General features: G+C 35.0%; 1 protein-coding gene across 2 annotated transcripts in view; it reads right to left on the bottom strand.

Annotated features, from left to right (window-relative positions):
• The window catches only part of LOC149080286 (protein phosphatase 1 regulatory subunit 12B-like), a 423274-nt gene that overhangs the window by 250798 nt on the left and 144765 nt on the right, over window positions 1-27711 (bottom strand). For both annotated transcript variants that reach the window (XM_089239417.1, XM_089239418.1), the window contains exons 9-11: window positions 17554-17709; window positions 8577-8617; window positions 4832-4945 (exon numbers count right to left, since the gene is read on the bottom strand). In XM_089239417.1, the coding sequence (XP_089095543.1) occupies window positions 4832-4945; window positions 8577-8617; window positions 17554-17709 (311 nt within the window). The remainder of the gene's footprint in view (window positions 1-4831; window positions 4946-8576; window positions 8618-17553; window positions 17710-27711) is intronic.

The raw sequence follows: 27711 nt of genomic DNA, 5'->3' as shown, positions 1-27711 counted from the left end.
CGTCGTATTTGTATTTGTATTTATAGTTCAGAACACAAAATAACTAGTAGTATGCATGGGTAAAAGATAGTAAGGTGTTTCTGCAACAAATGGGGGAAAAGTTTATAGAATAAAATTGTCTACTGATTTGGACAAACTGCCTACATGAAAATATGTTTGACAACGAAATCAAAGAAAATACGAGTGTTTCAGAGACTCCTTATTTACAAAACTGGTCTAACTTAGATAATTATTTTTTAAATACAAAACATAACTTAAAAATATTACACTTAAATATACAAAGTATGTGTACTAACTTTGATCAACTCGATGTTTATTTAAAAAGCTTAAATTTTTCATTTGATTTGATTGTTATCCAAAATTTGGATCAAGGAAGATACAAATACAAATGCACTACCACAACAGACAAAATGCCCAACAAGGTGGCTGAGAAAAAGATGCCCAGAGCAATTCAACAAAGAATCTCTTTGAAAAACCTTTGGGTTGCTCTACTGTGCCCCAAAAAAGGTTGGTGGTGCACGGTTTGAGAACCCCTGGACTAGAGGGTTTGTTTTTCTCCCTCATTGTTTGACCAGAGGGACTTCTGGTAAGTGCTGGCAAACCGCACGATGGCAAAGTACATATTAGTAAGCATCGTAAGCACTCATATAAGTGCTAATTGAAAAACACTAGATAATCTTTCAAGAGAATAGACTCAACATTTCACACTTTTATACGTATACGTATGTATCTTCACAATTACTTTTAAACTTTCCATGTAATACATGGGCAATTCCTGCCCAGGTGTGTCAAGTGCAAACGGGACTACATGAAGATGAGATCCAGTTAAAATTTTTGAGAGTAAACTGTTAAGCAGGCATTTCTAAGCAAGTAGAGGGGATCAGAAAAATCCCTTTGACGCTCATAAGACGGCACTGCATAGACCACCAATGTGTTGTTGTGAGAAAGAACCCCCCCCCCCCCGTTACACCAGTGCATTCACCACTGCTTGCTGCACTTCTTCGTAACCCGAAAATCATTTTCCTTCAAGAAAATTCTTTATCCGAGGAACAAGGAAAAAGTCACAAGGGGTAAGATCAGGGGAATAAGCTGGTTGTCAAAATATCAGAATGGGATGTTTTAGTATGCAATCTGGCACCAAGAGGGACCCTTGAGTCCTTAAACATCTGCGTTCAGCATCATTCAGACAGATGCAAGCAACCAGATCTTTGTTAGGCCAATTCATGGGTGTTTCATCATGGCATTATGCGAACTCACAAGTTCCTCCTGGTGTCAGATTCACCTGTCAAAACATCACATTCTGAGACTTCTACAACCAGCTTATTCCCCCGACCTTGCCCCATATGCCTTTTTCTTTGGATAAAGAATTTGCTTAAGGGGCAACTATTCTCAGGTTCCGAAGACATGCAGCGAGCAGCAGTGAAATAAATAATAATTTTTTTTTTTTATAATTTGAAATAATTTTTCTTTCAACTTTGAAAGTGAGGAAAATGCCTCCTAAAAGTCTAATTTCTCTGGAAACAAAAGAATTGACTGTAAAATTTATCCAAGTTAGACAAAGCTACAATTCTATTTCTAAATTTTTAATTGTTCCAAAATCGACAATGTTTGGAAGCGGTGTGGTGAAATGAACTGAAAGTCTGATTCTGGTTAACCGAGAAAAACTTCTTCCAGAATCAACCGCTTTTGATAAAACAACATTTGGTAAAGAATCCAAGGAGGAGTGCAATGGAGATAAACCAAGAATTCCAAGCCAGTTATAGAGTTTCTATTAGTGTGTCTACAACAGTGTTTCCCAAAGTGGGCAATATCGCCCCCTGGTGGGCGATGGAATGGTCCAAGGGGGCGATAGAACCTACTGATTTTACATAGGATCCTATGGGTTTACGTGAATTGGGGGGCGATGAGAGGAAAATATTTCTGATGAAGGGGGCGATGGAACAGAAAGTTTGGGAGACTATGGTCTACAATCAAGCAATGTCTTTAGGTAGCTCGTCTCTTTGGTTGAAGACCCACAAAGGAGCCTTTGATTTCCATTGATAATATAAAGGCCCAACTTGATTTCGCTCGAAAGCGCAAAAGTTGGACCCCCAAATAATAAGCAAAAGTTCTTTGGCATGATAAGTCCAAGTTCCAAATATTTGATTTGACCAAACACTGACATAGGTTAGGCAGCCAGTGAACCAGCGATTCAACAGGAGATACCAGCTTCCTACTGTTGTGCCTGAGTGGCATGGCGGTAAGATGCTACCATCGTGAAGGTTGTTGTCAGGGTCCCGGGTTCGAACCAAAGGGAGGATATAGATAAGATATTTTCCCTAACGAACTCGAGGCAACCACCGATGGACAGCGCCTTTGCTTCCAACCTATCTCACTTATGGCAGTAAATTGCAATATAGCGATATGGCCAGAGTTGGTGTTTGGTGAAGTAGCTTCCTACTGTTAGAGGCCACTCATGTGTTACACCAGCAGATTTTTAGCCCCCCTTTATAAGAAAAAGTGAGCAAAACTTTGACCCCCCCTCTCTCCTACCACATATTGGGATTACAGGAGTGCAAAGGAGGGGGCATAGGAGCTTGTGTCTCCCCCCCCCCAAGACGATCAAAAATTTATTTTTGATGCAAACAAAATTAACATTGAAAGAAAATGCCATTATATATTGTTATCGTCAGTTTCTGTTAATTTCATTGCTATTTGAAGGCTAACTTGAAAAATTTCTCTAAGAAATTCACTGTGGTCTCCAAAGCATTTTGTGCACCTTCCAAAAAGGTCCATCCTGCGTACTCCCCGATTAGGATTGCCTTTCAACAATATACCTATCACATTTTTCACATTGTAATAGACTGAGCTATAAATTCTAGAGATGTTAATCAACGTTGAGATGGTTGTTAAAAGCAACCATTTGAGTAATTTGGTGCAATTACTTATTCAACTATCAATGCGATTTTATGGAATTATTGTGGATGTGTCTGATCTTGATTATAATGCAAGGTGGGAACACAATGTGGTGTGGTCAAGTTTTTAAGGGGAATAGTAAATGAATACACAAAAATTAAAGATGTCATTAAGAGTATTTGATATTTTAATAAAAGGTCATTGATGAAGTAATCGTCATTTAAACCCCCCCCCCATGCTTAAATACTTGAATGGTCCTTTAAACATGGCGGTGGTAGTAACATCATGGCCTGGGGCTGCTTTGGATCATCTGGTGTTGGTCCTTTAGTGTGAATAACAGGCACCATGGACCAAAAAAGTATTTGGACTTTCTATAGACTTATATATATTATTCTACTGCAAAACTCAAATGCCCCAAGGATGAATTTTTCAACAAGACAATGATGTGAAGCACCCAGTCAAATCTGTCTTTACTGCCAACAAAATGAGAATTCTAGAATGGCCATCATAGTCATGGCCCCAACAAGGTTGGGGATGACAAAACTCTAGTCCTTGGGCACGGGAAAATTACTATAAATTTTTTTGTTTTTTCATGCTATAAATTCACTATGGAAGAGCAAATGAAAATATTGGTTTGGGGGGGGGGAGTTTGTTAAAGATATTCTCCTAGGGGCCACGATCACAGTCATCTCATGTAAATCTAATACAGAATCTATGTTAGGTGCTTAAACATCACTGTTAAGCTACTAATTGTTCTACTGTGGGTGCAAAATTTCAGTTTTTGCAACAATAACTGAAAGAAAAAGCTACCAAAACTTTGATTTAATGAACTCAATGCTCCACAGATGCAGTGCTGTGATTAAATAAATAGGGTATCCTACCAAATATTGAAAAATGTTGTGTTATTTTTATGATTTGGTAATTTTTGTGAACCATTTTTTTCTTCTTTTTTTTTATCTTATAAGTTTAAGTATATTTGTAAAAAACAAAGTATATGATTGAATTGCAGTATTATTTTCAGATATGTACTTTATTAGTCATGTAACAGTATGAACTAGCAGTGGATGGAAAGGCCTCCCCATTCAGATGAGTAGTTTAAAGTTAAATATTTCGCAACTTATTTTCACCTGTTTTATGTTCATGTCCACAGACTCCAGCATCAGCCCAGAACTATTGAACGCGACGCAGAATTGTCGCCTGGACATGCATATCTCATTGTTTACATTGTAACATGCCGTCTTTGCCACTGCTGTCACTATCTGATGGTTCCGGAGGATATGCAAATGCAGTATATGGTTGGGGAAGATTTGTCGTTTCAATAGTCGGCCATAGCAGTCTAGCAGCAGCTACTACTTTACCGCACACCAACTGCAGTCATATATCGCCGTACTGCAACTTCCAACTAGTGGAGATGGGTGGGAAATGAAGATTCGGTAGGTAAAGAACTTGTTTCTCATACTCTTAGGAAGAACCAGTGGACCTTGACAGTAACCTTCATAGTGGAAGATGAGCATCTTACCACTGCGCCACTCCAACGATTGAGCAGGAGCTGGGTTGATTATTTGCATTTCAACTTCATACAATGTATTCATTATTCATCAATATTTCATTCTTGGCTTTCAAAATATTAATATTTATAATTTTTTTCAGTGACCCAAAATAATTCCGGCAGATATTTTTATATTTTTGTGCATATTTAAATGAGTGAAATTAGTGGTAATTTTTTCGAAACCTTTTCAGGATAACACTTTCTGACCCTTTCCTAGTAAGTAAGTTTTATAGACAGAAAACTTTTTTTTTCAAAACTAGTTATAGTAACACCAGTTGACGTACCTATTTAACTGGTGCATTAAAGTTTTTGAACAAAAAAAGGTTGTCTGACTTTTTTTTTGAAACCAACTGTAGACACATACATATGCATAAGGCAAAAAATTACCGTTTTCCAGGTGAATGCAAGTCTGTGGAATTATCAGATACAAAAGAGGGCATCGACGATGGTGCTTTTACTACAGATGATATCTTGTCTTCGGTGGAATGATTAGATGAATCACTATAAAGAGCAATCAAAATAAAAATGTCTCAGCTGTGCGATTACTTGAAAGACATCACTCAAATTCAGCAGAAACTGAAAACAATACCAATAAAGCTCAACTTTCAAAACATAATAACTAATTAAATTAATTCTACAACCTCTGTGACGTTTTTTAGCTGTCATCAATGTAGATGACCATGTTTTCATGAAAAAAGCCAAGTGGCTTTTACACCTTAGGGACATTGCACTGTATTTCCAAAATGAAGTAGCTGTCTTATTAAAATAAATTACAGGTAAAACTCTATTCAAGGCACTTTTTTTGATAAAGCACACTGAAAATGTATATACAGTCAAACCCTGATTTAATGCCACCATTCGTCCCAAAGAATTTTGGGGATATAACGAGTTTGGTGTTATATCCAATCATGGTGGGAATAGTGTTTGAGAGAAGCACCATCACATATATTCACACATTTATCATGAACTACTGTATCTGTCTTATTAGTGTTACTCCATGAATAAAATCACATATTTTATACGCATTCTATTTCAAGCTGAGAAAATTTCTACTTAGTTCTTAACCTTGGCAGAGCAAATCTGTTAATATCAAATTCAGACTTGCCAACTTCATGAGGTAAAAATCCTGCAATTTTGTCACAATAAATCAGGCAATTTACTCGAAAATCCGTCAAGCGTACTTTTGCATGTCATATATTTTTCATTTTATTGCCATGACACGAACCTACACACGGAAGTGCCAATTTTTGGAATCCAGAAATATGGAGGGTGGGAACCTTCCTTTCCACAGATCAGATCAAAAAAATTGTGATAATTTTCTTTTTTGAAATTTTTTTTATTAATTGAGAAAAGGTACACCCCCCGCAGGTCCTGGGTAGCCCCTGAGCAGAATATAATGATCACGGATGCTGTCAGTGATAGATGATCTTGGGTATACAAACTCCCAAAAGCAGTTGTATATTTTCTTTTTGAAGACATTTGATCAGAGAAAACAAAAAATAAATCCTTTAAAATATAAGGCTGCAGACAAAAAAAGCTCCGGTAGTATCATATATCATATCAGGTGGTGTATAATCACTCTTTCTATGTTACTGTGTTTGCCACATGGTTGTTGATAGAATATAATAATAATCACACAAGGATGTTGGCAACCAAGACCATCAACAACATTCTATGCAACAATTGCTGTTTTTTTTCACAAAAAAATAAATTTTTATGAAACATTTTTACATGATAGTGAGTCAAAAATGAGTCACTTTTAAAATCAGTGACTAAAAATGCATCACGAAACTTCATGGTTTCCAAAACTTGGTATGTTCATAAGTTTCCAGATAATTTAGATAATTCCAGATAATATGGGCCCCCCCCCCGTATCTCCACCCATGCCCACGCAGTAAGATGTTGCAGCTGTACAAGATCCCGGAGGAAGGGTGCAAACGTATGGGTTGGGATGGCACATATTTATAACTCCTCCCTCTCCTTGAAGAACCAGAGCAGAGTACTTTCAAAGACTACTATGGGGTAAATTGTTCCGAGAAAACACCCTTCCTTCCGATCTGTAAGTTGAATGTTTCAAATATCTGTCTTGGGCAATAAACTAAGACATTTGCATCCATCCCATTCCAATTTACTCCAGAGGTAACCATGGCTATAGTACACAATACTCATAGTTAAAACCCCTTAAGCTCATCCTACAAGGAAGCAGAAAAAGCTGTGTAACAAGTATGCATGAATCAAGGTTAACTCAAAATGTTCTTTTCGTCTCCACCCTATCAACACAAAATAGCTATCAAGTGACACCATACATTTTTTCATTCCATCAAAGGGTAAAAAAACAGCACAATTTTTTAATCAGTTTTTATGCGAATTAAGCAGACTTTTCTCTGGTAAAAAATACATAAATGAGTAAAATAGAAACAAAAAAAACTTGTTTTTCAAATAGATTGCATTAACGGAATGTATAAAAACAGCTTTGGTAACATTGGTGTTTTTTTTTTCGCAACTCTATAATTCAGAAAGTTAAACCATAGAAACTATAGAAAAACCGTAGCAATTGACCATTCTGCACATCCCATCAATTTCTGAACATGCTAGAAAACGTGAATATGTTAAAGTTGAAAACATTTCAATTGATTAAAGATGAAGCATAAAAATAGGTTAATTTCTAATTTCCAAAAATTGAATTCTACGTGCCGAAGAAATTTTGAAAACCCTATGCAGTGATTGTAAAATAGAACGTTTATGGAAAAAATGGCTTGCAAATGTATCAAAAGATTGATTGAAGACATTAACAAAGACGACGAAGTGAAATAAAAAGAACCAGGAAAGTGAGCACAGTGATAATGAAAAATAAATTGTTCTGCATGCATATACCATATTTCTCACGATAGTTAAATTGATGCAATGGGTAATTTCTGTGTACAGTTTTATTACCTAATTTCTGTGTACAGTTTTATTACCTAATTTCTGTGTAGTTTTATTACCTAATTTCTGTGTACAGTTTTATTACCTAATTTCTGTGTACAGTTTTATTATTTAATTCCTGAGTACGCTTTTTTAAATGTAGTGTAGGCCAATGTAAGACTTTATTATATTTTTATTTTATTATTTTCCACTAACATGTATCAACTGATATCCACCTCTGAATATATTCAGTGATTTTTGGTAAACCTCGGTTTTCCCAGAATGCCAGAAAAACAGGCTTCAACATTAAAAATTCATTTCCACTGAATTCTTAAACTACACTGGCCTGGCTTGTACTGGGAAATATGGTACATACAGGTATGAAATAGAAATGGGGGTTGTGCACATTGCTAAAAGACTGTTTAATCATCAATGAGCGATCGATTCAACATTAGACATCTCAATAAAATTAAATTTTCCAAGTACAAGTTATGCGACTTCCTGAAAAATTACATACTATAGCTTATGTAAGGAAAATATAAAACTAAAACCTATCAGTGGACATATAAAGGATCAAATGTAAAAAACCAATGGTTTAAGGTTATTAATTTATAAAAAGTAGAAAAGTTACATCATAGAGATAGATACATCTGCTGGTTATACAACTGTAAAAAAATGATAAAAAGAAATAATCAAATGGGAGAAGGAACAAAGAAAATGATGAAAAAATGCAGAGAATTCAAGATTGCGAGAATTGACCTGAAATCAGAATTGAAATATGTAAAATTTACAAATCAAAGTAAGAACAGATTACAGAAAATGTTTGAAAAGCATTAAAAGATAACCAGAGTTTAAAAACAGCAAAATGAACTTCATGCGCTGGAGGAAAAGGAATTTTTGCATTTAAAAAAGAATGAAACTGACACAAAATGCAAAAATAAGTTGTTGAAAATGGTGAGAAATTTGATACTGTTTACAAAAGTCAGAGCAGAATTAAAAGTAAATTGGCCAGAAGTTAATTGCATCCTATATTAAGTGAAAGAAAGTATCATACAATGCAAATTAGATTTACAAGATTATCAAATATATGAAAGAAAGATAATGTAATGTTCATATGAAATTAAATAAAATGTTGGAGTATTAACTCTCTCAACCACCATGTACTTATTCATGAATGCATAAAAATTTTAATTTGTTATTACATACCAAGATGATAGCATGAACTCACCTAACTCTAGTTTCCAATCTTTGGTCATTTGGTAATTGATCCTGCAAGGAATTCGAAAAAAAAAAAAAATCAGTGAGAGTCTTGTTTTATACCAATTACTACACACGAATGCATGTTAATGCACTAACATCTATTTCCTTCATGCTTGTTTTTTCATGTATTTATGTGTATTAAATGTAATAATTCAAAGAGTTCACTTTGTCTTCTATTGGCTTCTACTTGAACATACATTTCAGAGAGTATGAAACTGGTGACGACTTATGAGATGTTTACCAAACTGATGCCTGATAAGAGTTGATTATTTTGGCATTGCTCTTCTTTATTATGATTGAGTTTTATAAGACTGGTATTTATTTGTAAATTTCCAACATGGCAACACTTGGGCCTATGCCAGAGTTAAATACCTCAAATTCGGAGTCTTGGAATTTATATATTTAAAAGTTGACTTTTTCTTGGAAGCAAATGTGATAACGCTTTCGGAAAAGGAAAGGGCTGTTCTTTTGGATGTGTCTGAAATAAAACGATGTGAAGTTTAGTTCCCTTGTGACGCCTTGGCAAATTTCTGATGTGAGTTTTAATGATATACTTGAACTACTAAAGAATCATTTTTTCCCAAAAATCCTCTGAAATTTATTGCAGATTTCAATTTCATAAGAGAGTACAGTTATATATATAAACAATGAGTCCGTAAATTTATGTGCTACTGAATTAAGAAAACTAGCTGAAAATTGTAATTTTGGTGCTACTCTTGCTGAACGATTGCGCAATCAGTTGGTGTGTGGATCACGAAATGAAGGAACTTGACGGAAGTTACTGGCAGAGCCAAAATTGAATTTTGACGATGCTGTTGCTAAGTGCCTTGCTGCTGAAACTGCATTTTCACAAGCAAAACAAATTCATTCTCAAAATTCTCAGATTTCTAATTCTGGAACTTCTGCTTTTGTTGATTAAGTGAAGTGTAAAAATAAATTCAATTTGAAACAAAAAAATGTTTCAAAAGAAAACTTTTCCAATAACAGTTATGTATGTTTTTGTTGTGGTGGATGACACGATCGTTCTAATTGTCGTTTTGAATCAGCAACTTTCAGGCACTGTGGCAAGAAAGGGCACATACAGACTGTATGCAGGGCCAAGTGTATTCAGAAAAATAAATCATACACACACACAATACACAGGAAATTAAAATCGAAAATAAATGTTTGAATTCTGTAGCTAACTTTTCTGGTTTCAAGCAAAGTATCAAGGTTCTATTGCAGAACCATGCATTAAAAATGGAGATTGATTCTGGATCTTATTATTCTATAATTTCTAAAGAAACTTTCAAAACTTTATTTGGTTTCTGAAAACCTAGGGTTAGAAACTCTTTTGTGAAGTTGCTGGATTTTCTAAAAATTTAATTTCACTTCTAGTTTTATGCATTGTAGAAGTACAGTTTGGGAACATGAAAGATTACAGCTGCTAATTTTGAAATGCAAAGCACAAATATTTTGGGTTTCTCATGGTTTGAGCCTTTGGGTATTAATTTAAAAAGATTGAAACAAATCCTATGGATTTTCTAATTCAAAAATAGTGATGTTTTTAATGCTGCATTAGGTACATTTGCCGGACCTGTCACGTCTTTACCTCTGGTTCCTCAATTTCCCCCATTTGACTCAAGGCTAGGAATGTACCACTTGCAATGAAACCAAAAATTGAGACTGTTTTGGAAAAGCTTCAGGGGCTGAACTTTCCCCTTGTCCTTAGCGACGTTTTTCTCCTTAAGCCCGCTGTTTGTCCTTAGTTAAGGAAAGAGGGAAAAATTCCGTACTTTCCGCTCGCTTTTCCTTAGTTAAGGACAAAGGTGGCGCTAGTTAAGGAGATGGAAAACCCTCTCGTTAAGCTTGAAAACAACCACATTTACCGTAATGGCGGCGACGATGTGTGTTCCGATGGAAGATATCATCGATTCAAAAAATTATTTTTGTGTTTTCCGATTCTATTAATGCTTGATATATGCATTTAAGATGCTGAAAGGAATTTAGGTTAACGAAAAAGTACAGTAAGGCGTCCATGTGAGGAAGTTGAAGCTGAGATGAAGACAAGACTTGCTGTTGAACGGAAGGTAAGTTAACGTTATGAAGCCGAATTTTTTTTATATTTTTCTTAACATGAAATTTCACGCACTTTGCATGTTAATGTGCATTAAATAAGTCGAGATTTTCGGGAGAAAAAGAAATCCGGCTGATCGCAAGATGATCTATGTATATAAGCTATATAATCGTAAATAATAAATTCCCTCATAATAGGAATAACATGTATTACAGTAAAAATATATTATGTTTGGCCTATATCGATAATGTTACATCTTATATCTGTCTTATTAATGCTTATTTTCGAGCCGTCTTAATGACGTAAATAAGCTCAAGGCTCTCTACTAAGCCTCATGAAAATGCCAAGGGTATATTTTGGGGGTAAAAGTTGACATGCAAACGTGATACACACACTTGCAATGTGCAAAAACGCTTAAAAATATAATGCATCCTAAAAAAACTACATGCCACCCATTCAGACCCCACTGCATATTTTTGTTTAAAATGTATTTTTTAATTGAATGCAAAAGGGGTGCTAAATTCTATATTTAATTCGCATGCTTTCCTCAACTGCTGCAGCTTCTACTTGTATCATGATTTTGAATTTTTTTAATGGTTGCATGTATTACATAGCTTATTAAGCACTTTATTAATGCATTGCATGAGTAATTAATTTTTATGAGTAAAAATTCAGTTTCAGTGGTATTAATGTTAATATTTTTGTACTACAGAGTTTGATGTATTCTTGAAGAGATGGCAACCAGAGATCTTGTAGGATTTTTGCAAATTTCTTTAAAGATAAGTCTGATTTTTGAACATTTCAATTGAAATTTTCCTATATCTCCGACCATTTATAATTTTGTGACATTGAAATCACATAGGAAATAACATTGTTATGTTATGTGTAATTTAGTTGGTGGAATAATGTTCATTTTATTTGAGAATCATGCATTTAGACAACTGAATACGTGCGGGTACTTTTTGTCATTTTGGGTGAAATGCATGTGTCTTTAGTTTGAATGTGGAATAAATTTAAGAAACTAAATGTTTCTTCATGAATATATTGACATGAAAAATTTATATTGCTAATTATATGTCTACACATAATTTCAGTGTTTTTGCAAAACAATGTACATGAAATACTACTGCTTATTCAACTGCTTATATCAACTTGTTTTTCACACGAAATGTTGCTATAATGTTGTTCAGTGAAGAACTAGAAGTTCTGAAATACTATGAAAAATTTTTGAGATATGGCTGTTTACGTGAGAAAACTACATTTCTTGTTTAAAAAACTTAATATTTTGAATTCAAAATCATGTAAATCATCAAAAAGTTTCAAAGCTATTGCTCAGATCCTAGTTCATTGCATTGTCATAGCCATATAGAACGCACTGAAAAAAAAAATTGATATATTGTAAAGTTTTGTAAAGATCAGGTTTCACGTAGACAAAAATAACGTAAATTGCAGTTTCTCAGAAAATGCATCTAAAGATTTCACTAAAAAATAATTTCACATACACTTTTAACATTCAGAATTCTTCACATTCATACATCAGACCTTCCTTTGTTTCAAATTTCTCTTTCTTGCTCCTTTTGCCATCAGTGTTACATGGTACAAAAACACAGTGCCTCTCTGGCATGCACAAATTCATTATAAATTCCCCAGCGGAATGTTTATGAAGTAACATGGATAGTTTTGACCCTTCTCACCACCTCACATCTTTGTGCTGGGGTTGATACGGTGCCTGAAACATGTTTCAACTTTTTGTATTGTATTTATATTTATGGTATCTCAAACATCTCACATGCGCATCATCCAACCCAGAGTAAATAGTCTCTAGTTCTTCATCAACTGGGATTCCTAGGTTTTCAAGTACAGGCAATATGCTTACATAGCCAGAATTAAAAATCAGAATTACAATATGGGTCCCCAACAGAATTGTTTGCAGTTCGATAAAAGTGCCCTTAGGGTAAATTATCCAAATCACACTTGAAGATTTTGTTGGACCTCTGCATCATACCGTGGAAGCACTTTGAAACAGGGATTGTGACAAACAGGGATTTGACTCATGTATGTTGACTTTATTATATTTATGTTATCACTACAGAGGCTAGAAGTAATTTTTTGTCATTATGTGCAGCTTTATGATACTTACACCAACTTTTGGGTCCTCTTTGGCATTGTACATGCATGTTCTTATCACTGCAGCAACAATGAAAAAAAATCAGTTGTAACTGCATATTATTTGAATTCCCCACATTGCTACGAATAGCAATACCATAGTAATTTTGTAGTTTATCAATAAATTAATCGGTTAATTTTCCTTTACCACTAAGTCCTTTCCATGGTTTTCTTGAGTCAACTCAAACGTGCACCAACCATCTTCTCAACATGGCCAATGCATTCCAGTTTAGGAATTTTAGTTTTTAGTTGCTAGGGGCACAAAAATATTATTCATACGTGTTTGTACATAACACTTTCCAAGACATGCCAATCATGATAAATTCCTTAGAGAAATATGTATATCATACATTGTATAACGTATATATGTGGTTCAGTAGTATAGTGAAACCTCAATAACTCGATACCCTTATAGGGTCGAGAAAAATGTCCACTTAAGCAGGTGTCCAATTAGCAAGGTTTTATTTTACCTCACCTTCAATGATTTTTAAAAACTGTGTATGTATATGTACCTGTGTATAGTTAAAATATTCCACATTACATTATCTACAAATTCTTAAAATCATTTGATCTGCAATTTTCTATGAAAATTTTCTTTATTATAAATTTCTTGAATTAGGCAGAAAAAGCATATTTTGACTGCCAGGAGATCTTTTATTTCTGAATGAGCAGTGCAGTTGTCCAAAATAAGCAAAACTTTTCTCTTTTCACTTAAAACATTTTGGTCTAGCTTTCCCAAACATCTCTTGCTCAAAAGTTTCGGAAATCATTCACCCTACCCAAAGATGTGAGAGAGAATCTTTGACACATAATCAATTGTTGAATAAACGTTGAAAAAAACAATTATTGAAACACAAGTGAGCAATTTTGTAAATCCTTTCTAACTAATCAACTAAACAATTTCCAGAAATTGTTCATTAGGAAGATGTGTGAAGAATGTGTGCGAAGTGCATGTACGGATAAGTGGTAGTACTAGTAGTGTTCCGTTACTGTGGATACATTGAAATATTATTGATAACTATTTATAAAATGTTTTTTAGGTTCTTTGCTGAAATGAGAGTTATAAAAAGGAAGGCATTACATTCTTGTTGACGACGTAGAACTTGGTGCTCATGAAGTGTACAGATGAATTTAATCCATTAATTTCTCAAGCAAGTTGAACCTTTTTGATTTTCAATTATGTCATTTTTATGACACACACACACAAAGTTCACAATATTCATTGATTTTTTTCAATTTACATCTACCCCCCCCCCCCCCACTTTTTATTTCAGATTAAATTGCTGAATGAAATGACAAGTGATGACCTATCAGTGCTGACTCAAAGTTGTTAATTTTCAACGAGTTTATTGATCAGCACGTAGGCTTATATTTATATACAGCACGATCATGTATGTGCAATTGTGCATGTGAAATGCTTTTGATAATACTGTACACACATGTATCTAATAAATTTATTCATGAGCAGTAAATGGGTGTTCTTTGTTTGTGATTGCAATCTGTAATTAAAAACAATGTGTGGATGTTACATTATTGCATTTTTTTTTTTTTGTAGTGAATTTGGAGTGAGAATCAGCTGGATAGAAAATTCATAACCTTATTGTAATAACCTGTGCGCAAATACTACGTTATAACATATGTAATTACATAGTTGATAACTTGTTTGCTATGTTGCAGTACAGTGGGATCCTAAGAAATCGCTGAGAAATACATTTCCCTGAGTGAGAGATCACTCACCGAAGAATGTAGTTTTTTCCCAACTGAATATTGCAAGGGCTCTAATTGATAAACCTATTAAGTGGGATCCAATGTACTTGGCATCTGTTTAGGAATATGAGAAGTAAGTCCGAATATATCTCTAACATCGACATTACATTCATAGACTTGGAAAATGTTCAGCATATCTTCCCCCTGTCATTGAGCATAGCAAATGCTACATCAACCTCTCAGTAGTTATGCCATGAAGCATCTATGTAACTTTTTTTTATCAATATAATTTTTGTATATTGTTGATTCCCTTGGGATTTTACTTTAGGCCTGAATCACACTATAAAAGTTTGATAAAAGATATTTTACAAAACTTCAAAAATACAACCAATGGGACTATTGGTTGCATTTTTCAAGTTTTATAAAAGTCATTTTATATAAAACACGAAAAACTCAACCAATAAGCACATGCTCTGCTCGAATGTAACCTATGAGCTTTATTTTTTGGATTTTTCAGTTTTATATAAGAGGAATTTTATCAAACATTTATAGTGTAATACCGGCCTTAGAGGGGATATATCATACCCCTCCCTTATTACACCCTTTTATTAATTACCTCATGCCGCATCTAAGGTTTTTGCAGCATAAAAGAAACTAAGCATTCTGATATTAAAAAAATCCAAGTAATTGAGCTATTTACACTCACAATCTCTATATTACAAAATTTTTTATTAAAAAAAAAAAATCGAATTTAAAAATTAGGTATTTCCGTGGGCATTTAATTTTTCTTACATAACCTAGTTAAAATTTAAAAATAAAAAATATGTAATTTTCAGAAAAAAAAATTGTTGCAATTTAAGATATTTAATTAAAAAAAAAACAGTCTCTGAAAAAAAAACCTACATATTCAGATAAAACATACAAATTAATACGTATAAAAGTAAGAGCAAATGCGCATGCTAATGTGGAAAAAGAAAAATGAGGGAGGGGAAAAAATTCGCGGGAAAATAATGTAAATAAAGCAATTGTTGTCATTAAATTAATTAATTAAGAAGAAATATTGTTTTTGATACTTAGTAGTAGTTGTAAAATTTTTGCTTTACGCTGATTGGTCAATGGACGAACTGAACCGAAGAGCCGAATTGAATGAACCGAAAGACCGGTTTAATCTCCGTAACCCGTCACGTGATCCTAAGGACAATGGCTAAGGAGAAGGGGAAGAGTGCATCTTGGGACATTGTCCTCCACGCTATCCATAGCGCAGCTCCTTAGTTAAGGACAACAACTTAACGAGCGGTTTTTAAGGACAAGGGGAAAGTTCAGCCCCAGGAGAGAAAGAGAGATGGAGTTATTGAACCTATTTTGAACCCAAAGTGGTCACTTCCTGTTGTTCTCATTATTAAACCTTCAGGTAACATAAGATTATGTGGAGACTATAAAGTAACTTTGAATAAGGCCATGAATGCTTACCCCTATCCAATTCTAGCTATTAATCAGTTACTGTCAAACCTGAAGGGTGGAGGATATTACGCCAAAATAGATTTAGCTGAGGCTTACTTACAGCTTCGTGCAGACGAAACATCAGTTGAGGCCCAGACAATTGTAGCTCACAAAGGTACTTTCAAGGTTAACAGTTTGCAATATGGTGTGAACGTTGCTCCTGGAATTTTTCAAAATATGATCAAAAATTTGTTTTCAAATTTGGAAGGAGTAGTTCCATATTTTGATGATGTTTTCATCAGGGATAATTCTCTGGAGCAATTAGCTTCAAGATTAGAATGCGTGCTAGACAAACTTAAAATGTTGGATTACATGCTATAAAAGAAAAAAATGTCTTTTTGGAGTCACTGAGGTTCTATTTTTAGGGTACTAAATTGATGCTGCGGGTATTTTCCCTTTCAATTTGAAAATTGAAGCAATACGTTCAACTCCTATTCCAAAAAACAAACAACAGTTCCAGGCATTTTTAGGATTATTAAATTTCTATGACAGTTTTCTTAAAGATAAGGATACAGTTGCAGAAATGTTGCATAGATTACTGGATCAAAATGCACCATTAAAATGGTCAAAAATCCATGATGATGCTTTCAATTCTTTGAAGGAATTGTTGATTTCAGATTGTGTGTTAATACTTTTTGATGAGAAGCTTCCCATTGTGTTGCTACACGATGCTTCACCTTTTGGAGTTGGTGCAGTTTTGAGTCGTGTAATATCTGATGGTTCAGAAGCATCAATAGCTTACGCCTAGAGAGAACTTTACTACAGAACGGAACTATACTCAAATCGATAAGGAAGCTTTGGGCATAGAGTAAAAAAGTTTCATCACTTTTCATATGGTCACTCATTCACTATAGTTACTGACCACCAACCTCTCTTGAGAATTTCCGATAAAAATAAGCCCACAAAAGAGATTTTATCTCCATGAATGCTAAGGTGGAGTTTCAGCTCAGCGATGAGGAATCAGTCAAGACATGTTATTTTATATGCATAGATTTCTATCATCTTAAGGGGAGGGACAGGAGTACATAGTGTGGGGGGAAGTACAAATATTGAAATTACTCTGAAAGGGGAAAAAACTTTTTTTTGTAGTTTAGTAAATTTCACTGAAGTTTTAAAAAAAAAACATTACTTCCAACAATATTTAAAATACAGTAGTTTACAATGCTTTCAATAATTCTTTTAATTAATGAGAAAATTGTAGTGCAATAGTTAAATAATGATTTATTAACTGCACCTAATAGTGCAGTACGAATACATTGCTAAATAGTATTTTACACTTAAAGCATGACTGGCAATCAGTGAGATACATTCACCCCTGTCTATCTCTCCTGATGTTAACAAAAAAAAAAAAAAAAAAGCCATTCTTCCAAGTGCAATATTCACTGAGACATACAAATTCAAAAAACTGAGCAAAGTTGGCAAAAAAACTGCAGTAAAACGGTTTACCCATATTTTACAAATTTTCCTATGGGATATATATATATACAAGGTAAAGCACTTATATTGAACTGCTCACCAGAACAGGTTGCTCATCTATATGCTTCGGCCTCTTCAATTCTACTTCAGGCCCCATTATTTCTTTGGAGCTATCGGCTAAATTTTCTGGTGATCGCCTCAATACTTTCTTCCATGATGGTATTCGCTCTGGTTCATCATCTTTGACAACTGAAACCTATCCAGAAGAGAGAGAATCAACATTTAAATAAATTTTAATTTTATCAAAATACGTGGGTTGTTTGATAAATAAGGTAGAAAAGAAAAGGTGTGTTAAAATTTTTTTTGACAAACTCTATTTCATTTTCGAACATTGTCTCCTTAAAGCTCCACATGCTTTCTTTTTATCCAGTAAGAAAATTATGTTTTCCCTAACCCCTCAAAGTAGTCATTTACAACTGTGACGACTGCTTCATTTGATGAAAGAAAAAATTTCCACGAAACAAAACTTTCAAGTTTAGGAAAAGGAAAAAGGCACATGAAGAATTCAGTGTAGAATAAATGTACTTCATATATGTAGAATGCAGTGAATGGGAGATTGGTGCAAAGCCTAATTTAGGCAATTTGGCATTGCAATGATGGATCTGTGAGATAGATCTTTATCTTAGTGAAATAGGACTTTATTTGTGCACCCATCTTGGCTGTTTCACCTGCAGCTGTTATTTTAAATTTCCCAAAAGTATGGCATAATGTTCTCTTATTATAATCTGACCATTCTAGAAGTAGTTTAGGTAGGTGTCATGATCGATCGCGCGCGCACAATTCCACTCTTAAAGTATTCATACTAAAAATCCCATTTCAAATATATTAATAGAAGATAACATGTTCCTAGATTCTTTCCCACTCAAGGAAATTCCACAACGCACACATTTAATTTACACCAGATATAACTTGCTGGGACACATCAATGGGAATTGACACCAATATATGAAAGTATTCTCATGACAAAGTCACCATGTCATAATGTGGCTTGTTTTTCAAAATATCTCTGACATTGAAACTACACCAAAATTTACATCGCTGCTAAAATCCAGACATTTTCACATTCAGATCTAAAACACCTTTTTAATACATGTAAATATTCTCTCATATGACATATTAATTTTGTTCTTTCTTTATCCTCGAACCTATCATGAAGCATAGTCTGGACGTCAGATGTTTTGTTCAACCAATCAGATTGAGTTTCTTTCTTCAGGTGAACAACTAAACTAAAAGTAAAGCCTCTCATCATTTTTTAGAAAAACAGAACACTCACACACTTGCTGGTTTTTTTGTGACAGGGTCGATTTGGGATCTGAGGCACTATGTGGGACACTTATGAGTGAAATTCAAAGACATAGATGTAATTGGCGCTTAGGCACTTGGAGGTTCGGCAAAATGATACGATGATGTGAATTAGTAATGTGATTCAATGATGTAGACTGAATAACCATCCTCACAGTGTTGAGTGACCCCAGGTTTTTTTATTATTATATTTCTTTTCAGTTGAGTGAATATATACAATGATCAAATGTCTCTTAATTCTATAAAGAATGTCTGAATACCAAGTAACAATTAAAAATCTATATTGTGGGACAAATGAATTTTTTTCAAGTTTTTATTGGATTATTATAATTTAATTATACAATTTGAGCAAGTTCATTTATTGTGTAGTGAAATTTTAATTTAATTATTTAATTTTATATGTCGTAACATGGCCCACAACATAGGCATCACTTTTCCAGCAGACCCTTTGCTTTGTTTGGTATATTTCACTGCACACCATCCATTATGTTGACTGTTGTTTTGACTCTAGTATACAGTGATGAATTTGTGTTTCATCTACAGCCAAAAAACGACACTTAAATTCTTTAGTGGTATGAGCCAATATTGACAACTTTTTTTTCAAAATGCCTTTTGCATTCACTTTTGATCCATTATGACCAATCCTGGCAACCATCTTGAACAAAGCTTTTCATTTTTTATGTCTCATAAAGAATATTGTGAACTCATTCTATTGAGATGCCCACAATATCAGCTGTCTCAAGCAACTTCAATCTACGATCTTCCATGATACTGTAGTATTTTTCAAGGATTTTCAGGGTGGTGGCCCCAGACACCTAGAATGCTCTTCTTTGTTGGACATGTGGCCCATTTGAATTCATTGATCCCATCAACTTATTCCAATTCATCTTTTATCTGGGTAGCTTGTAACTATTTTAGATAAAAATGTTTTTTATATTGCAGGACACTTATCATACATACATTTCTAAAATAACTGCTACAACTGTTAAGGTTGAATGGTTGTAAGGTTTAGAATGATGCCAGGCAAATTAATCACAAAGCTGTGCTCAAACTTGTTGCGACAGGTTTTGAAAAGTTACACGTAGAATTGAAATAATTTGAAAGTGAACGTGCTGCTATCTCGTAAAGATTTATGACCTACTCCAGGGTGTCTACCAAATACCAAAATTTGGTGACTTTTCTGGGACTTTTTGGTGACTTTTATGTGACCTTTTCTCACTTGCAGGGCTCCCACTCAAAAAAATTAGAAAAAGTAGGATGGGGAGGGTATCCCCCTTAGACAACATAATCATGGTATAATAAAATCCTTAGAAATTTTTTTTTTTGAAAAATTTGAAAATTACTTTTTTTCATGGCACACTATTTCAGTACCATATAAGATTGACTCAAGCCATAGCAAAATGGCAGAAATGACTTGGTTACAAAGAAATTTTTTTTGGGAAAAATAGGGTCTTAAGGCCCCTTTACATGTACGCTTTTGCATGCGTGACGGCTGTAAATAACTTCAGAACCGCCTTCTACAGCATGTGTGTAAAGGCGAAAAAGTGTGAGATTAGGAGTGCGTGCTGGAACTGTCATTTCAGCGTTCAATTGCAAACTCAAAATCGTATGCCTAAACACAAACCAACCCTACAGGCAAAAACGGGGCAAATCTTCTATCGTTAATTTCAAATTTTGAAACTGATCTTAAAATACTTATTTTTTATTAAAAAAACAATTATTTTCTTTAAAAAGGAAAAAAATAGAACTTATAGTTTATAAGAGCCCTAGAGTTAAACTCGAGGGGTTGTCTCCTTGTCTCCTGAGTCATCTTCCTTCATTATCGTTCTAAAAAAAAAAGAGATGTATGCAATATAAATAATTTTTTTCAGCGATAATATTGGTTTTTTTTCAGCGATAATATTGTTTTTTTTTCAGCGATAATATTTTTTTTTTTTTTCAGAGTCTATTTGATGATTTTTTTTCCTTTTTCTAAGGAATTGTGTTTTTAAAGAAATGATAAATTAATTTCAAGTGTCATAATTGCATTTGTTAGGTTACTGTAATTATTTCCAAACTTTGATTTGATTCCTTTATTTACTAACATTATAATATCAGATTTATATATATGTTAAATAACCATTATTATTTTGACAAGTTCACAAGTTTTCATTTACCTTTAGGGTGTGGGAAAAATTTAAAATAGTTTAACTCTAGGGACTCTTATAAACTATAAGTTCTATTTTTTCTTTTTAAAGAAAATAATTGCTTTTTTAATAAAAAATAAATATTTTAAGATCAGTTTCAAAATTTGAAATTAACGATAGATGTACATAAATCCATAATTAATGCAAAATAATGCGAGAATTGATGAAAGAAATTATTCCAAAATTAATAAAAATCTAGAACTGAAAAAAGAAATAATTTCAGAATAGATGAAAGTCTTTCAACAATATGCGGCTCCTTTTTGATTTGGCACTTCCATTCCATTCCCTCACCTGTTAAAACGCCTACCACTGGCTACACAAATTTTGAAGGAAAAAAAAACATTTTATGATTTAGAAATTTATTCATTACGCATATTTTTAAAATTGGAAATAGATCTGGGGAACACAAAGTTGATGTTTTTAAGTTGCTGCTAAAAAGGTTAAGAAGACACACATCTGATTTATATATATAATCATCACATATTGTTTTTCCTATTCACATTTCTCAAAGTCCAATATTAGATCATTTAATCATTTTTGTCGCACCACGGTCATTTTCAGCACACGAGGGCTAATTAGACCGGGACCTACAATTTATTGCCGATTCCGAATGGCAGGCTTGTTTTTTATACTCATCGAGAGGTTGGTGCGCTAACCCCTCGATGGGGACTCCCTGTGGTAGCAATTTTTTCTTCGGTCACGTCTCCGATTTTGTTGTACCCCTCTGACAGGAAAGTTTTCTAATAAGCCCGAATCGATTATCGAACTTGCGCGACACCCCTCTAAACATCCTTTACTTTAGGCGAGTATCTTTTCGACCTGGGCTACCGCACCCGTCAAATATTAGGCTTGTTATTTGCTCTAACGTCATGCTCAGGTGTCCATCTAGATCAGGCATCTTTAATACGTTGCTCGCAAACACCATGGTGCTCCCCAAAGCAGCCAAAATGCTTGATGCTCATGTCCGATTAAGTGCTCGTGAGCACTTGATCAACGTTTCATTCAAAAACTATGTGCAAATTGAATTCAATTATTAAAATCATCCAGATTTCATGCATTCGCATGTCAAACATGAAGTAAAGGCACGTATACATTATGTATGGGGTTCATGCAATGAACGCATTCGCAATTGGTTGTTCAGTAATTTGTTCGGTGTTGCGAACCATTCTTGACCTGTTTTCACTGGACCCACCTGGAATCAGTTTTGTATCAGTTTTTTCATCAGTTTTTTTCAAACACAAAGGAAGTTTGTGAAGTTGTGAGTGCTCAGTTAAGAGAGCTCTTCTTTTGATGATGGGTACAGGCAGTTCTCGGGACCGGAAAAAGGTTAAAGACCTTTGGTCTAGATCAGCTTGTTATCGTATTCCAATGGTTCTCTTTTGTCAGCTGCCTCCCTTGCATAATTCATGGTTCATTGGCGGCTTCCCAAGAAATTTGGCAGTTTTTTTTTTTTTAATCATATAAAAGAACCACTTCAGAGCATAGATTTTGTGAGCACAAATCCATATTTTCAGCTTGCCACGATGCTCCTAGAAGTCCCGATGCACACTTTCCGAAGCACTGTGATACTTCTATAAATTCGGCCAAAAAGTTATGTCAACACAATTAATGGCGAACTTGTCTGATTCCAGTCTTCTCTTGAACTCTCTCGTTCTGTCACATGCCTATACTATATGATTTCGTTGTTCACTATAGCTAGTCAGGAAAGATTGACGCGATCGAAATAAATACACAAGTAAAAAAATGGATGATAATTTTTTTTTTAAATTCTTTCACGAGGGAAAAAATTGGTGCCCTTCCACCTGTCCCCCCACACCCCCCACAATGATGGGGATGTAGGCCTAAGCCCCAGGACAATCACTATCATTGTTTTTTCATGCTATAAATTTACTACAGAGCCCCCCCCCCCCCCCCCGCAGTGAAAACTGGCTTGCAGACCCAACAAAGATCCAACAGCCCTACTCCATGATGACATTTTGATATGTACCATGATGACATACAAATGACATTTTGATATTTTATATTGTTAATAATTGATTCAGACTCGGTTACGAATTGCATTACTTAGAAATCATGTGCTTTATAAATCAATACTGTGGGGGGAAGATCATGTCCTTTCTACAGAAAACCAATATTGTTCCCAAGAGGACTCCCTACTACCAACACCTTCTGCTTTAGAAGGTGTTGCTACTGCCCTGGTCTATGACAGTCCCCCCCCCCCCCCAGAAATTATCACATGATCCTGAGAACACTGCTTTAGGGGGAATATTATGGATGTTGAAGGGTCCAGACAAGCAAAGAAAAAAAAAGTTATTTTTTGTTCATCCAGTCTAAATAGCTTGTTTGCCCCACCCATATAATGTCCGCCCCAATGTAGGGTGGATACATATTGTTCTTTTCTGTTGCTACTCACCCATCCATCCACCAGGGCAAAAAAAAAAGAATGAAGAAAACCTGAGAGAGAATGGAAGAAATATTGAATCCACAGCTTCTCCAAAGCCTAGAGTTTAGGGGAAAAAATCGAAAAAAAGTATCTCTGGAGAATCAAAAAAATCTGACCTTCACTCAAATTTCGTGACTTTTTCGGGACTTCTGTGACCTTTTTCTCATTCCGTGACTTCCCTGTGATGGTAGACACCCTGTACGCGTTATGATAACTGTAGGATGAAAAAACAACTTATCTTTATTATAAATTCCAAACGTAGACAAAATAGTTCGTTGGAAGCATTTATATACATTTGTAGTTTACTGGTTTTTAATTTTCACTCACCACAGACTTCTTTCATTCACCTCCTTGACAGCCTAGAAAATAACAATTTTAAATTTTGGAAAAGTTTTTTGATTGATCTAATCAGGGCAAGTAAGCAATTGGTGCCAGACTACTCTGCCATGACTGTCTTCTGTACTTTCAGTACAATTAGCTCAAGAACACTTTTTATGGTAAAAATATGACAATCTCTATTCACATTAACTACTTTAAGATCAAGGACATAATATTGTATCCAAATGCCAGTGTAATAAATTCAAAAAAGTTGTTTTCTGTCCTCTCTCCTCATCACCACATTACTTTGTTGCAACCTTACAAAAAGAAGTAGTTCCTTTTTACCTCCGTGATGTATCCTTCTACTATATACATATAAGAGTGAAAGAGAACAGGTAGGTGAAAGTGAAAAGAGAAATCTATTTCATACCTACTCTATTATCTGTATGTATTACAGATAAGAGAGGGGAGAGATAAGAGTGTAATAGATCAGTATCTCTCTCTCTCATACTTATGTATTATACTCTGTTTTCCTATCACTTGTTTTTTTTTTTTTTACTTTTCTATATACTTTTCTTTCCTTTCTTTTTCTAACATGCGGTTAGGTTACGACAAGGTTACCATATTCATCGCTGATTCGTCAAACTGAGATCATCCTAATTTCTTGCCAATCACTTGTAAGCGAAGCAGTTAAACAGACTTGGTTTCTCTAATTGTGACTTGCATTGCTTTGACTTCAAACCCCCACATCTTATTTTAGTTTTTTGTGTGAATGTTGAAACTATAGGGCCACATTTCATCCCTTATCGCAGTAGTTCTCAAAGTTTGTATCACAGCTCTGAGGGACACACACCAAGCTTTGTCATTTTCATGAGGACACCATGGGCAAGGCAACTAGGGAATTAAAAGTTTACCACTGTCTTATCGATATGCTACTCCCATTATACATAATTTCAATTATAAACTGTATTATTTGGCCCTATTTGACTGCATGTCTTTTGATTTTCTTGAATAGAATGAGGCACCAACAGCAAAAAAGTTTTTCCATGCAGGTATGGTTTCATAGAATGATATATACAGGAAGTGCAAGAAATCAGTCTCTTTCATCTGCCTGTATGTACAAGGTTTGTTGCGTACAAACACATTTCAAACAGGGAACAATATTTTCAGTGACTGGTGAAAGGGTGCAACCTGGGAGAATTTTCTTTTTAAGTGATCCCTTGGGAACTTTTTAACTCATCCTTTATAACTTCTGTTCAAGGAATTTTTCAAGAGTTAGTAAACATCCATGCCCGAACCAGGATTCAAAGCCAGACCTGTACAGTGAAAGGCTAGCTATTTAACTACTCGACTGTTAGGCGGCATCAAATTTTCAATTGCAGAATTCTTCTCTGAACAATATGAAAGTTGTGATTCAATACGGACAATCATTTCCTAGTACAAAAGACATTTCTGCCAAATAATCATCTGTGCTCATTCCATGTGAGAAGTGTAGTGGGGGAAAGATCAAAACAGCAATTTTGTGCTGATAACTGACTAGAATTTATTACATGATTAACATTAGATTAGAATGATAACAAATGTATAATTAGGCTACATAGTTAAACAGAAGTAATAATAGTGGTAGTGATTACATTTGACTCATGACAATATACAGTTGGATCCCGTTTTAACGAATACCGTTATAGCAAAAATCTCGTTTTAACGAACGGTTTTCTAATCCCACTAATAAGTATACATAGGAACAATGCAAACAATCTGAAATTCCTTTATAACGAAGTGTTTTCTACGATTTCTTGGAGTTCGTTATAACGGTATTTGACTGTATATGCTTCAAAGTGCCCACGCAGGCTTGTTGTTGATATGCAAATTAGTAGGGAGTGTTGCTGCAGATCACAACACCCCTTCCCTCCCATGTGACAAAATCCTTTAACCACTTCGGCCGGATGATTGTCCTTTTGGGTCTTTCACTTGACACAGTAACTGTTTGAGGTTCTGGAATCACTCTGGATCGGGAGCTGTCTTGACACTCTTTGCAGGTACAACAGGTTCAGAAACAGCTTGAGAGCTAGCCGCTTTTCTTCAGGCACTGTTGATTCTTCTGCTGGATTTCCATTTGAAGGTTCCATAGCAGATGCACACTGCAACATCTGGTCTACATGTCGCTTGACCAGATTACCATCCTCAGTAACTGCACAGTGTGTTTAGGAACTGTTGGTTCTGACACCATTGCAGGAATCCACTTTGGACCCTGTCTATAACTTTGCACGAACACTGGTTCATTTGCAACAAAGGCTCGCAAAAAACAATTTCTGTTTTCCTTAGCCGTATCGATTTCCTGTTTGTCTTTCCTCTCTGAAGTAAGTTCTGGATGTAGGTTATCCAAGACAGTCTTGAGTTGCCTTCCCATGAGCAACTCAGCAGGACTTGCACCAATGAATGTTATCAGAGTCACGTGCTATTGAAGCAAGAAACTTGTAAATCTTTTCTTCCACATTCCACTCATGATACGTCAAAGGGAATCTATGACTGTCTGCACAGTTCGCTCAGCTTGACCATTACTGGAAGGCTTTCTGGGAGAAATCAGAACTCGTATGGTATTTCGCTGCAAAAAAAGCTTGTAACATCCCTTAATGGTGTTACGTGCCTGATTCGAATGATCCAGTTAAAGCAGGCAACAAGCAGAAAATAAACAAGTTGTTTTGTATCACTTCAAAAGCTTTATTACATTAATAGTTATTTTACATTAAGCTAGATTCATTCGATGGCGATGTAGATCCATCCACATCGTTGAAGTCAACTGAAGAACAGCATCTCAAGGTTCAAAGCAAGTCGCCAGCAACCAATTTCAGATAGATCTCCCAGCAATCATCGATGAAAGTCCACCCGAGCCCAGCCAGTTGAACATCGAAGATAGTAGAAGTACTGGACATTTCTATAGCATTAGACTAGAAATTTCATCAAGAACCAACCAAATCATTCAAGGTTTCATCTGCTAGAGAGGGAAACCAGTCACGAGCTGAACTCATGGGCGGAGATACGGGGAGGGGGGGGGGGGCGTGGTGCAACCCAGAGTCAAAGGTGAAGTTGACTGACTGATCTAATGTATATATGCATATATGAATTGACATCATCATCGTGCCCCCCCCCCCAGACTTCCAAGTCTATCTCCGCCTATGGTTGAACTGCAAGACTCGTTAAGTAGTTATTTAGCTTTCATAAAAACATTTTCACCGGACCCGCTGGGAACAAGAAAGGTAGTTATTCAAATCACAATATTATTTTGAAGTTTCACGACCGAAGCTGAGAATAACGAGAGTTAGCTACTCAAGCAGCAAAAGCAAGAAGTGAATACTTGAATGCAATTAGTGAGAACGAGAGACACACTTTTATACATCTTAAACTGGTTTTAATTTGGGACCATTCATCCACCGGCAACACTGTCTCTCGATAAAAATTCAAAGGGTCACAAAAAATAATTTGCATACAAAAACAAGTTCAACATTTTCAGTGGCAACACCAAACATGATAGGGTGAGCTGGCCAAGCTCTCTGATCACGCAGTTTATATTAAACACTGAAAGCACAAATAATTATTCCGGAGGAAGTCTGCAGCCAACCGCCGAAACAGGTAAGTAAAAATATAACAACAATATACAGAGACCATGTGACATCTCCCCCAGGAGAATCCCCAACCAAAATAATAATTAATGTAAAAATAACGGAGAAGGATGTTATCCTGATCCATTACAAGCTTATACTATGAAGAAACGAACTGGCCTCCATTGTAAGAGACAATGGCATCTGGAATACAGTAAGTCGCAAAGATCTCTCAAAGAATGTCAATGGTTGCACCAGTCGATGTGGAATGCATGCGACACTTCCACCCACTTCGAAAATGCATCAATTACGATGAAGAACTGCTGTCCTTGGAATGGGCCTGCAAAGTC

The sequence above is a fragment of the Pholcus phalangioides genome, unplaced genomic scaffold (assembly GCF_987345545.1).
Source record: "Pholcus phalangioides strain wild (caught in Gottingen) unplaced genomic scaffold, Ppha-v1.0 ptg000011l_1, whole genome shotgun sequence".
Lineage (NCBI taxonomy): Eukaryota > Metazoa > Arthropoda > Arachnida > Araneae > Pholcidae > Pholcus > Pholcus phalangioides.
Note: the sequence above shows the minus strand (reverse complement) of the source record. Positions and strands in the feature narration are given on the sequence as shown.